Source organism: Nicotiana tabacum, chromosome 2 (assembly GCF_000715075.1).
Source record: "Nicotiana tabacum cultivar K326 chromosome 2, ASM71507v2, whole genome shotgun sequence".
NCBI lineage: Eukaryota > Viridiplantae > Streptophyta > Magnoliopsida > Solanales > Solanaceae > Nicotiana > Nicotiana tabacum.
The window spans coordinates 128,088,130-128,102,281 of NC_134081.1; the positions used below are offsets into that span (position 1 = coordinate 128,088,130).

At 37.2% G+C, this 14,152-nt stretch overlaps 2 protein-coding genes across 2 annotated transcripts; one reads left to right on the forward strand and one right to left on the reverse strand.

The window, feature by feature from the left end:
* Positions 1 to 6,756: 6,756 nt before the first annotated feature.
* LOC107765009 (uncharacterized) lies at positions 6,757 to 8,666 on the forward strand. The gene is made up of 2 exons (XM_016583579.2): positions 6,757 to 7,096; positions 7,206 to 8,666. The coding sequence occupies exons 1-2, from the start codon at positions 6,903 to 6,905 to the stop codon at positions 8,488 to 8,490; spliced, it is 1,479 nt and encodes a 492-aa protein (XP_016439065.1). The 5' UTR covers positions 6,757 to 6,902; the 3' UTR covers positions 8,491 to 8,666.
* A 388-nt stretch (positions 8,667 to 9,054) lies between these two features.
* On the reverse strand, positions 9,055 to 10,568 carry LOC107765010 (1-aminocyclopropane-1-carboxylate oxidase 1-like). Its single transcript, XM_016583580.2, has 3 exons — positions 10,408 to 10,568; positions 10,104 to 10,327; positions 9,055 to 9,934 (listed from the first exon to the last, which is right to left on the reverse strand). Exons 1-3 carry the CDS (start codon positions 10,507 to 10,509, stop codon positions 9,355 to 9,357), a joined length of 906 nt encoding a protein of 301 aa, XP_016439066.1. The 5' UTR covers positions 10,510 to 10,568; the 3' UTR covers positions 9,055 to 9,354.
* Positions 10,569 to 14,152: the final 3,584 nt, after the last annotated feature.

Genomic DNA, 14,152 nt, shown 5'->3' on the forward strand with positions numbered 1-14,152 from the left:
CCTCCCAGGATAGAACGAATCACACACTGGTGTAGCGGTACTTCAAACCCCAGTGTTTCAGCGAACACAAAGTTCGGTAGCAAATCACACTTACAGTTGCTTTGTTTGAAGTTAAAACAATGCAGAACGAAAGAGTAGAAACTCAGAAAATCGTATGGAAATGCTGAGAGGAAGGAGTGCAATGTATAGCCAAATCAGTTGAGCGATTTCAGTCTTGTGTATTATGTATTGTGTGTGTCTTTCTTCAACAGCAGCCAGTGTTGAAGAAGAACAATCGTCCACCCTCCATGGTGGATCAAACATTAGCTTGTTTGTGGAGCAAGCACATTCATGGTGAGAAGAGCATTAAGCGGCTGCCTTGTGGTCAATACACGGATTGGAAAATATCCGTTACAAATGCGGATAATCTTACGTTAATATTTACTATTAACAAATAAATTTGGTCCAAAAAATTAATCAATCAATCGATCATTTGACCGAATCCGAATCCGAATAAGAAGCCGAAGCCGTAGCCGTAGCCGAAGCCGAGCCGAGCGAGCGAGCGACGACGACGGCGCGAGGCTTGCTTTCTTCTTACCTCTTTAAGAGCTACAAGAAGATCAATTATATATATACCCACCAAAAATCTTTTTCTCTTCCAAAATGGGACAATGTCTCATTGTCAAGAGGGAAAAACTTAAAATTTTACTCAAAATTTTTATTTTCCCTCCATTACCCATTTACCCTCATTTTAAGACTATTTCATCTTAAAAACAAAAAAACCTCAACAATCCCCCGCATGAATGGGGAATGGCTATATCACGGAAGTATGCATGAAAAAACTGTGTGATTTACAAGCAAGGATTAATCGCATCTGGATAAGTAGGTTTCTCTTTGAACTTTCCGTAGTAAACTTATGTCGGATATACTCGGTCAATCGGTAGATTTGATATCTTTGAACCGTCGATCTTTGGTGTATACCTAGACTACCATAAGTCACACAATCAACCCATAACCGTCTTTGGTTCTCATTGTTGTGTTCGTTTCAGCCATGAACACCGCCTGATTTCATAAGTGCGTAGAGAACTGGCCTTACAAAGTTCTCCTTGAAGCGGCTAACACTTCACACTTACATAGGTGATTCCTAAACGTGTCATCCTGTAGATACACTTTTTGATATACCCCGTATCAAATTTAGAAATCATTAAAAAGCCTTAATGATTTATCCTTGGTACTGAACATTGTCTCATCACGAGAACGGACTAAAATTTTATTTGACAATGTTGAACCGTCATTAATGACTTTGTTTGATCTCCTTGAACCTAGATCTTGAGATCTCCAGTCTTCTAGGTAGAGTTACCGCCACAATGACTTGTTCTCGGCCATAGCCCCATTCCCCTTGATGATTTCTCAACTACCTCTCTAGTTAGGCCTTTTGTAAGTGGCTCCGACACATTATCACTTGACTTTACATAGTCAATCGTGATAATTCCTCTAGAGAGTAATTGCCTAACGGTTTTATGTCTTCGTCGTATATGACGAGATTTACCGTTATACATAACGCTCCCAGCCCTTCCAATTGCCGCTTGACTATCACAATGTATGCATATTGGTGCCAACGGTTTGGGCCAAAATGGAATGTCTTCCAAGAAATTTCGGAGCCATTCAGCTTCTTCACCGGCTTTATCTAAGGCTATGAATTCAGCCTCCATTGTAGAGCGGGCAATACATGTTTGTTTGGACGACTTCCAAGATACCGCTCCTCCACCAATAGTGAATACATATCCACTCGTGGACTTAGAATCAGTTGAACCGGTAATCCAATTTGCATCACAGTATCCCTCAATCACCGCAGGGAATTTACTGTACTGCAAGTCAAAGTTCTGGGTATATTCTAAATATCCCAAAACTCATTTCATTGCCATCCAATGAGATTGGCCTGGATTGCTCGTATATCGACTCAGTTTACTTATAGCACAAGCTATATCTGGTCGTGTACAATTCATGATATACATTAAGCATCCCAACACACGAGCATAATCCAATTGTGATATGCTTTGGCCTTTATTCTTTGCTAATGCAAGATTCACGTCAATTGGAGTCTTTGCAACTTTAAAGCCCAAGTGCTTGAATTTTTCAAGTACTGTCTTAATATAATGAGATTGTGACAATGCCAGACCTTGAGAAGTCTTATGGATCTTAATTCTCAGAATTAAATCAGCAACTCCCAAGTCTTTCATATCAAACTTGCTATTGAGCATACGCTTAGTAGCATTTATGTTGGCAATGTCATTACTCATTATCAACATATCATCCACATATAGGCAAACAATGACTATGTGATTTGGAACATTTTTAATGTACACACATTTATCACATTCATTTATCTTAAGACCATTTTACAACATTTATCTGGCAGATCAGGAACATCTTCCTTGATGAACTTCTGTAGACATAACGTAGTTAAGTAGAAGAACATCTTCTGCTGCCAGCGCTTGAAATCAATCCCGAAAATTTTTCCGGGTTTTTCTGCCGGTGCCAACGCCGGTGTTTGGCTTGTCGATGCGTTGGCAGTCACCATCGGAATAGCTTGGTTTTTGCTTTCAGTCGTCATTTTTTCTGTAAAAGAATGACACAAAGAAACGTTTAATACACATTTTCAAACTCGAGTAAAAATCACGTAGATTTTAATCTCCAACAAACCGCCACGAAGGCTTTACTCTCCAAAACGGGAGTACACAAAACCACAAAGGTTTTAGTTTGCAGAATAATAAGAATAACACAAATACAGAAATAAATATTAAATTCCTTAAGATTGTTAGTCCCGCCAATATTGCTGTATTTGTAAATAATAATTCTGCAAAATATAAGTTATCGTAATGAAACAGTAACTAATTCGAGCCCACTGAATTCACAGTGTTTCCTTAAGGAATTTAATCCCCTCCTAGTACCCAAGGTAATGGATTATTTCCTCCCAGGATAGAACGAATCACACACTGGTGTAGCGGTACTTCAAACCCCAATGTTTCAGCGAACACAAAGTTCGGTAGCAAATCACACTTACAGTTGCTTTGTTTGAAGTTAAAACAATGCAGAATGAAGGAGTAGAAACTCAGAAAATCGTATGGAAATGCTGAGAGGAAGGAGTGCAATGTATAGCCAAATCAGTTGAGCGATTTCAGTCTTGTGTATTGTGTATTGTGTGTGTCTTTCTTCAACAGCAACCAGTGTTGAAGAAGAACAATCGTCCACCCTCCATGGTGGATCAAACATTAGCTTGTTTGTGGAGCAAGCACATTCATGGTGGGAAGAGCATTAGACGGCTGCCTTGTGGTCAATACACGGATTGGAAAATATCCGTTACAAATGCGGATAATCTTACGTTAATATTTACTATTAACTATTAAATTTGGTCCAAAAAATTAATCAATCAATCGATCATCTGACCAAATCTGAATCCGAATTCGAATCCGAATCCGAAGCCGAAGCCGAAGCCGATGCCGAGCCGAGCGAGCGACGACGACGACGGCGCGAGGCTTGCTTTCTTCTTAACTCTTTAAGAGCTACAAGAAGAGCAATTATATATATACCCACCAAAAATCTTTACCTCTTCCAATATGGGACAATGTCTCATTGTCAAGAGGGGGAAACTTAAAATTTTACTCAAAAATTTTATTTTCCCTCCATTTACCATTCACCCTCATTTTAAGACTATTTCGTCTTAAAAACAAAAAAACCTCAACAATCCCCCACATGAATGGGGAATGGCTATATCACAGAAGTATGCATGAAAAAACTGTGTGATTTACAAGCAAGTATTAATCGCATATGGATAAGTAGGTTTCCCTTTGAACTTTTCGTAGTAAACTTATGTCGGATATACTCGGTCAATCGGTAGATTTGATATATTTGAACCGTCGATCTTTGGTGTATACCTAGACAACCATAAGTCACACAATCAACCCATAACCGTCTTTGGTTCTCATTGTTGTGTTCGTTTCAGCCATGAACACCGCCTGATTTCATAAGTGCGTAGAGAACTGGCCTTACAAAGTTCTCCTTGAAGCGGCTAACACTTCACACTTACATAGGTGATTCCTAAACGTGTCATCCTGTAGATACACATTTTGATATACCCCGTATCAAATTTAGAAATTATTAAAAAGCCTTAATGTTTTATCCTTGGTACTGAACATTGTCTCATCACGAGAACGGACTAAAATTTTATTTGACAATGTTGAACCGTCATTAATGACTTTGTTTGATCTCCTTGAACCTAGATCTTGGGATCTCCAGTCTTCTAGGTAGAGTTACCGCCACAATGACTTGTTCTCGGCCATAGCCCCATCCCCCTTGATGATTTCTCAACTACCTCTCTAGTTAGGCCTTTTGTAAGTGGATCCGACATATTATCACTTGACTTTACATAGTCAATCGTGATAATTCCTCTAGAGAGTAATTGCCTAACAGTTTTATGTCTTCGTCGTATATGACGAGATTTACCGTTATACATAACGCTCCCAGCCCTTCCAATTGCCGCTTGACTATCACAATGTATGCATATTGGTGCCAACGGTTTGGGCCAAAATGGAATGTTTTCCAAGAAATTCCGGAGCCATTCAGCTTCTTCACCGGCTTTATCTAAGGCTATGAATTCAGCCTCCATTGTAGAGCGGGCAATACATGTTTGTTTGGACGACTTCCAAGATACCGCTCCTCCACCAATAGTGAATACATATCCACTCGTGGACTTAGAATCAGTTGAACCGGTGATCCAATTTGCATCACAGTATCCCTCAATCACCGCAGGGAATTTACTGTACTGCAAGTTAAAGTTTTGGGTATGTTCTAAATATCCCAAAACTCGTTTCATTGCCATCCAATGAGATTGGCCTGGATTGCTCGTATATCGACTCAGTTTACTTATAGCACAAGCTATATCTGGTCGTGTACAATTCATGATATACATTAAGCATCCCAACACACGAGCATAATCCAATTGTGATATGATTCGGCCTTTATTCTTTGTTAATGCAAGATTCACGTCAATTGGAGTCTTTGCAACTTTAAAGCCCAAGTGCTTGAATTTTTCAAGTACTATCTTAATATAATGAGATTGTGACAATGCCAGACCTTGAGAAGTCTTATGGATCTTAATTCTCAGAATTAAATCAGCAACTCCCAAGTCTTTCATATCAAACTTGCTATTGAGCATACGCTTAGTAGCATTTATGTTGGCAATGTCATTACTCATTATCAGCATATCATCCACATATAGGCAAATAATGACTATGTGATTTGGAACATTTTTAATGTACACACATTTATCACATTCATTTATCTTAAAACCATTTTACAATATTTATCTGGCAGATCAGGAACATCTTCCTTGATGAACTTCTGTAGACATAATGTAGTTAAGTAGAAGAACATCTTCTGCTGCCAGCGCTTGAAATCAATCCCGAAAAATTTTCTGAATTTTTCTGCCGGTGCCAACGCCGGTGTTCGGCTTGTCGATGCGTTGGCAGTCACCATCGGAATAGCTTGATTTTCGCTTTCAGTCGTCATTTTTTCTGTAAAAGAATGACACAAAGAAACGTTTAATACACGTTTTCAAACTGAAGTAAAAATCACGTAGATTTTAATCTCCAACAAACCGCCACGAAGGCTTTACTCTCCAAAACGGGAGTACACAAAACCACAAAGGTTTTAGTTTGCAGAATAATAAGAATAACACAAATATAGAAATAAATATTAAATTCCTTAAGAATGTTAGTTTCGCCAATATTGCTATATTTGTAAATAATAATTCTGCAAAATATAAGTTATCGTAATGAAACAGTAATTAATTCGAGCCCACTGAATTCATAGTGTTTCCTTAAGGAATTTAATCCCTCCTAGTACCCAAGGTAATGGATTATTTCCTCCCAAGATAGAACGAATCACATACTGGTGTAGCGGTACTTCAAACCCCAGTGTTTCAGCGAACACAAAGTTCGGTAGCAAATCACACTTATAGTTGCTTTATTTGAAGTTAAAACAATGCAGAACGAAGGAGTAGAAACTCAGAAAATCGTATGGAAATGCTGAGAGGAAGGAGTGCAATGTATAGCCAAATCAGTTGAGCGATTTCAGTCTTGTGTATTGTGTATTGTGTGTGTCTTTCTTCAACAGCAACCAGTGTTGAAGAAGAACAATCGTCCACCCTCCATGGTGGATCAAGCATTAGCTTGTTTGTGGAGCAAGCACATTCATGGTGGGAAGAGCATTAGGCGGCTGCCTTGTGGTCAATACACGGATTGAAAAATATCTGTTACAAATGCGGATAATCTTACGTTAATATTTACTATTAACAAATAAATTTGGTCCAAAAAATTAATCAATCAATCGATCCGAAGCCGAGCGACGACGACGACGACGGCGCGATGCTTGCTTTCTTCTTAACTCTTTAAGAGCTACAAGAAGAGCAATTATATATATACCCACCAAAAATCTTTTCCTCTTACAATATGGGACAATGTCTCATTGTCAAGAGGGGGAAACTTAAAATTTTACTCAAAAAATTTATTTTCCCTCAATTTCCCATTCACCCTCATTTTAAGACTATTTCATCTTAAAAACAAAAAAACCTCAACTATATATATATCAATATTTGTAGATACATAATCCTCACATACATTTGTGTTTTAATTATAATAGAAGTATGATCAATCTATAGACTTAAAACTGGAATTCCAGCAAGTTTAAAACTTATTCCCGCATTTTGTATGAGCTCTTTTAATACCTGTATGATGGAGTTACGAGTTGGGTTTAGAAGCTGAGGGGGTATTTACGTTATCAAGAATATTCACACCCAAAAATAGCCCCTTTTTTCGCCAGAATCTCCAGTGTGCGCGGCTCCCTCCGACTTTTTTTTTCAGCAAATGGAATGTTGGGTACCATTGTTTCAGATATTCTTGAACTCCCCTTGTCCTGAAACCGAAGCATCTCTATGGTTACAACAATATTTCAACCAATCTGGCCCCACTACCATTTCAACAACCTCCTTCCTTTCACTCCTCACCAAACCTACCGATATCACCATCACCGGTTCCTCTTCCCCATCTCTCACAAAACGGTAATTTTGTACTCGATTTTACCTTTGGAGCTTAAAATTGAAGTTTACTTGTTTAACAGTTTAATTTAATGTAAATTGAACAAAGATGAATTGGTGTTTGTGTTGGCAGGGTTATGTGGATACAGACTCTACCAAATGCAGTTCAAACTCGTATTTTATCATTTCTACTTTATGATAGCCGGAGATTTTGTGAAAGAGACTTGTGTCAGCTTGCGGAAACTATGTTGAAAGAAGGTAAAGAGCTTGATTTTTGGGTAAAGCGGGCTGCACATCAACTGCTTGACGTAGTGTCTAGGTCAAACCATGAATGGGTAACTAGCTTGAACTTGGATTCTGAAGAAGAACAAGTGGATGATGAATTTAGTTCATTACCCAATTGGCTTAAGGATGCTGCCAATGACAGTGATTTGATGCTTCCATGGCTGCCTATATCACAGAAACAATTCAACTTGGCGATGCAGTTTAGTAGTTGTGGAGAAAATGATGATCCTTTGAGTGAATTCGAAGAGGGTAAACGACAACTGATGGATGACGTAATGGAGGAGGTTGATGAAGTAAGTGAGGAAGTAGATGACTACTTGAACCCTCAAGTTGAAGAAATGGCTGGGCGCTTGAAAGACCGGTTGTTGTCTCTTCAGTCTACTGCTAAGGCTGTGGAGTTGGCAGGGGAAATTCGGCAGCTTTGTACAGGAGGGGGAAAGTCTTTGGCTGTTTTGAGTATAATTGAACCTTGGAGAGCTGATGATGAGACAGCTGCAGTGTTAATGTCCAATCTTCTCTATGGGAATGAAGATGAACTTGGTTGGCCCAGTCACGTTCTTTGCGCTGTCATTCTTCCCAAGTTGTTGCTTTTGAAAGAACCAGCTTCTCGTACGTCACTAACGGCAGCAATAGAGTACAGTAAAGTTCATCAGAGAGCTGCAGAGTATGCGCTGCTATTGCCGCTGATTCTTAGAATGGAAGGCATAAATAGCCCTATTTGTGATGTAATAACAAAGATAGTTAAAGAATCTTTGCACCCAGGCCATATTTCTGCCTTCTGCCGGAAACTTCTCTGCGACCAGGACAATCTGAAGAAATCCATCTGCCTTCCCTGTCATCAATGCTTAATTGGAAGTAAATTGGTATGGACAGAGTCATTATTTAATTTGATGCAAAATATCCTAAATCATAACATTCATTTGACTCAGGACTCCGTTGATAGACTCGTTCAGTGTGCTTGGGAATCTGCTGACAGGTTTTCAAAGTCTTTGAAATTTGGAAACTTTTTATTATGTTTTGTCACCAAATGTGCTCCTCTGTCGAAGTCTCAAAAATCTTTGCTCTCAGAAGCCACTCAGCGTACTAATACTCTGGTGACAAAATCTGTGTTGTCAAAATTGTCTAGTTTGTAAGTGTCTCTATACCCTGTTAAACAAAGAGCTGTGTAAATACATCATTGTTCTTTAACTTGGACCATTTTTTGGACTTAGTTTCTTTAAGTAGCTACTATGACAATTTTACAACAGGTTTGATAGGAATTAACCTGGTTGTTTATACAGATGGTATTTCTTAATAGTTTTTTACTGAATCACATTGTTGTTTCTTCCGGTTGTAGTTATAATGATATTAATACCCTTATGTCATGCAATACAAGAGAGATGTTCTTCCTTGTCTTGGGCCTGTGTGGGTTGATAAAACTGAGGATGGATGTCTAACAATTAGGTGGACAAACATAACGGTTGGACGGAGGACATGTGAAAGAGAGTCTTATAAACTCTTTCTCTCTCTCCCCATCCCCAGTTTTGTGTTCTTTAAATCTTTTTCAGGAAGGTGTAAGGTTTTTCTCAGATTCACACTAACATAAATAATTTAAAATATTCCGAGTTGACAAAGGGTCTTCAGGAGGAATTTGTCTGTGAGTCTGCATATGGTGCTGTATCTCTTGCTAGATGATAAAATTAAGAGAAGGCAACAGGTAAAAGATTGTTATGCTCTCTGGAGTTGTTTTTCTTTCATTGATACAACCAAAATATTATCATCTTATTTTTGCTCTTCTGCAAGGTCATTGTTCTATAAATAACGACCTTTCAAAGCAATTCTAACTTTGACCTTAAACTTTTAACGAGATCTACATGATAAAGGAAGCTTATATACATTAGCTTCTCTTGAACTATAACCACAAAGAAGGCCCAAACAGAGAGAGGAAAAAACGAAAAAGAGGGCACTCAAATGATAAGTAACAATAGCATAAACTTATTTTTTTCAATGTGAAGACTTCAGTGCCCGTTCGCCAATGTTTTTGCGGACTCAAACCTGGGGCCTTTTTCCGCAAACTTGGTTTTGGAATAAAGATTCAAATAATCCTGAAAGCGGAGATGACAGGGATACAAGAGCTTTGATGCTGGAGAAATGATGGCCTCACCTGCAGGGTTGTAAAAGGTGGCAATGGAAAGTCTGTTCCCATCCTTTTCAGCCATCACTCGGTGTTGAATGCTCTTGTACATCCCATTGCTTAAAATTTCGATTTGATCACCAGTGTTTACAAAAATTCTGTTGTTCTTGGAAGGTGGAATTTTCACCCAATGTCCATCTTTGAAGAATTCCAGACCAGGAACTTTTTCGTCTTGGAGTAAGAGAATGATACCACCAGCATCTGTGTGCTCACGCAATCCCCTGACTAATTCAGGGCGTGGACATTGAGGATATATTGCCACTTTTGTTCCAACAGAAGGACCCTGGCTTCCTGAAAATGCTTCCTTAATGTAACTCTTTTCTAGGCCAAGATTCTCACACATAAGTTCTGAAAGATTTTCTGCAAGTTTGATCAACTGATCAATGTATCCATCTACTGCTTTGCTGCACATATACATGTTCATAGTTCAGATGTAACATTCAATAATGTTAAGAGAAGACTTGTTTCACGGATAGATTGTCAGTGACTTATTCTAAGTGCATGACATATAAGTTGTGTGTGTGCTCATTTGTTGAAGTGTTGAAGCTTTACGCTCTGGTGTTGTTTACTTACCAAAGATCCTTTGAAAGACCTTCAATCTCATAGATGTTAGAACTTGGACGATGCCAAAGAAAGAAGGTGCTTTCCCAGTCTGTGTTGCTGATGCTTTCTTTCTTCTCTAAGCTCATAGGTAGCTCTGATTCATAGAACCGTTGCTTCATATTGGCTTCATAGTGCTGAATCACGAGCTGCTTCACATTGTCCATCAGGTTAGTGTCAATTCCATGGTTCTCTATCTGCATAAATTGAACATTTCTGTTAGTATCAATATCTTAAAAGTGCTACGTCAGAAAAGCAGAAGTACAACATTCATTACCATAAAGAAGCCCCATTTCTCACAAGCGCGATGGAGAAGTGCCATGGTTGCACTTCTATCCTCACCTTCAAGCTTACTAAAGTCGATCACCGGAATCTCCATATTCTTGTTCTAAGTATGAAGGAAAGAAGGTACTTGGCGGACTATATATAGCCATAGGAGTAAAATATTTTTACCCGGTGGGGTTGGTTAAAACAAGCAATTAGATTTGAATAACAGTTGTAACCTCATTGGAAGGAGAAATTATTGGGTGCATTGGGATGAGCAAGGAATAGTATGTGTCCAAATTCACTTCATATCAAAACCATGTGATTATGCTGTTATTTTATGTTTTGACAATCTACAGCCGATTTTGTCTTACAAATAAAGCTTTATTTACTTGAGTTTCTAGGTAAAAAAATATTTCCTGATAGGATGCTTCCATGCCACTAAATTCCTTTCTTTTTCTTCTCTGTATTCTACTGGTCAACTAGGACTTGTTTACATTTTTTTAAGTAATGTTGGAAACTTTACGTACGGTAGTTGGTATTTCCTTAAACTGCAATTCGTTGGTTTGAAGAAACCAGGGGCTGTGAGTGATGGAGATCAATTGCCTTGGCCTAAATTCCAATGGGCGGTTTTGGTTTCAAAACTTTGAATATCTATGCCACTTAGAACAGTTTGCTGATCCAAAATCCCAACTGTATCTTTCTTTGTTAGTCTGTACGATTTCTAGCGTTCACCAGTTGAGTTTGTGTCATTGCTTAGGTGTAGTCTCTTGAAGGCATTGTGATACTTTCTCTGCGTCGTCTGTTCACAATTAATTCAAAATAGGAACCTTGTTTTGTTTAAACCTGGCCTTTGTCTATGACTAATATTTCACTCCCAATTAGGATCCAATGAAAGTGACAAATACAGAATATACTCATCTAGGGACTGTTCTGATTAGATTATGAATCTTTTTTATCCCAACTGACCAATTTTTCCTCAACGAACGACGATTACAAAATTTAACACCGGGATTTGAGTGTGCATGGCATGGCTCGTTAGTTCAAGTATAATTGCTATAATTTCTTACTTGGCGACTATATTGTCGATATATTGTAATCTTTAGGGACTCGTGGTTTTGTCATCAGGTTTTAACTCAAAAGGTGTCTCAACAGTTGAATTTCTGATCTCATTTTATATGGCTCCTAACTTTCTCCCCATACCGATATGAAATTTGTCTTGAACAAGTTTCACGATAGACCCCTTGCAATCACCAACATTGGTATGTCGTTACATACAATTTTCTTTATATGTCCAAAAAGATTAGTTAAAATCGTTTAGTGTTTCACGGGCCACAAACCTCCGCAGGTCTAGAACCTTGTCGAGGCAATTCAGATTTCAGATAAGATTTCATATATAGGAGAACATTTCGCAGATTAAAATACTTCTAAGAGACAAAGTATGGATGGTTAAAATACAATTTTTGCCGATCTAACTTCCCTATTGGGGGATCTACTTTGCTGATAGATGAAAGGAAGTGCTATGATCTTTCATTTAGGTATTTTAGGGAATAATGATAAACTCTATCAGCTATTACTTATTTTGTCTGGTGTAGATAGAATGACAAAACATAAAATATTGAGGAAACATGAACGAGATACTCCCTCCCTCCCATTTTAATTGTCGCTTTAGCTCAAAATATTATCTCATAATAACTGTCACTTTTGGATTTTAAGGTTAAAGTTGTTAGTTGTTTCCAACTATACCCTTAACACTAAAGGAGTAATGATTCTTTTTAACTCATGTATGGTGAGTGATGAACGTGTGTATCAACCTTCCTTACAATGCACAAGTCGCAAAGAGGTGCACTTTTCTGAGTTTAGCAAATTACAAATCTTCCGGTGAAGCTAAGTATGTGCTTTCTATTTCGTTCAATTCAAACTGCACTTTTTAAATGACAAGCTAAGTTATTAGGTAACTAATATGGAAGTTGGAGTATTATAATGTGCTCTGTTTCCTGGATGTGTCGGAAGTAAGGGAAAAACCTCGCTAGGATGGAGTGTTTAAATCAAATATACTGACATACCATGGTTAAGTGACTTAATGCAACGAGAATATAGATTAATTAATCATGATTAAGTGTTACAAGTGTATGCACAAACATATGTCACGCGTACATTATTTACCGTAAATATCATGTGCTGAGTTTATACTAAATCAATAAATACATAACATGTGTTTCACATACACTTCTCTCAATCAATGACGATTAATTAATATATATTCTCATTTCAGTAATCACCAGGTACGAGCAGAATTTTATTGAAAAATAATAGAGATGAAAGTATTAATCAGAAGAATACTTAATAAATAAATAAATAAATAAATAAGATGTAACAACATGAATAAAAGATAAAGATAGAATTTCATATAGGAAAAACTGTTTCGAGTCGCACTATGGAAGATGTTGTCTTCATAAAAGATTTTCATTACTATTCATGAATAAATAATAAAGCGATATCCGACTTTCAAGATACAAACACTCACGAATAAAATATACTTTTTAGGGGTTGTTTGGTTGAAAAGAAGTTATCATATGATTAATTATCTCGGAATTAATTATTTCATATTTTCATAGGGATGAAAAACACTACAATTTCGGGATAACTAATCTCGAGATTAATTATACCATAATTTTCTCCCAACCAAATATAAGATAAATTTTCTTAAATTTAATCTCGTGATTAATTATTCCTTACCCTTCGTACCAAACGAGCCCTTAAAGTTTATAGAACAGATTTTCACAAAAACTAGGTGTATCCTTTAAATAATAGTTGCCCTATATATTGTCTAAACAAAATACATTCAGTATTCAATTTACATCTAAATAAATACCATCAGTTTTTACTATCATATGTGTAGATTCTGTCTTGCTATTAACGGTCGAGGCATAGGCATGATTGTCACTACGAGTATTGTTTATAATTGCATTGGGAAAGATCTAAAATCTAGATCCAAAGAAAAAAAGGTAAGATCTTGAAGTTTTAAACGTAATACTTTAATAGAAAGTCGTTGAAATTAGATCTTCGGTTGAACCTATAGCAAAGATACATGCTTATCATCTTAAAATAACCTGACTTCATTTCTCTTGGGAATAAGATGATCGGTTTTATTTTAAATGAATTTTCGAAGAATTAATATAAATTTGTGAATCAATTATTTGATAGAGAGATTATTTTATGTTTTAGCTAAATTGCGCAGTTCCTTCTGTATTCTCTCCCAAAGACATTCCATCTCCAATTTTTTTTTATCTTTATCTAACAGTCACTCTTGAAAAATGAATATTAATAAAGCTGGTAAAGTAAAAGAATAAATTACCAAAAAGAAGTAATAGAATAAAGTTGAAAATGCCTTGCAAAATTTGTTGTGTTATAAAATAAAGACTATAAAAGAAATAAACTGAAGACAAGTATAGAGGGAGATTGATATTTTATTCAACTTTCAAAGTTATGTTCATAATGAACTGAAAAATCCTCTATTTATAGAAGAAAGGAAGCAGCTGCGAGGCTTTTCTTTAGTTGCTTGTAAGTTGTCTGCATGAACTGCTTGCAACCTGCCTGATTAATAAGAAACTGCTACAAATCATTTCATTAAGTTTCTTGCAACCTGTCTGCATCAGTTGCTTGTAAGTTGTCTGCATGAGCTGCTTGCAACCTGCCTGTTTAATAAGAAGCTGCTGCAAATCATTTCATTGAGTTGCTTGCAACCTGCCTGCATC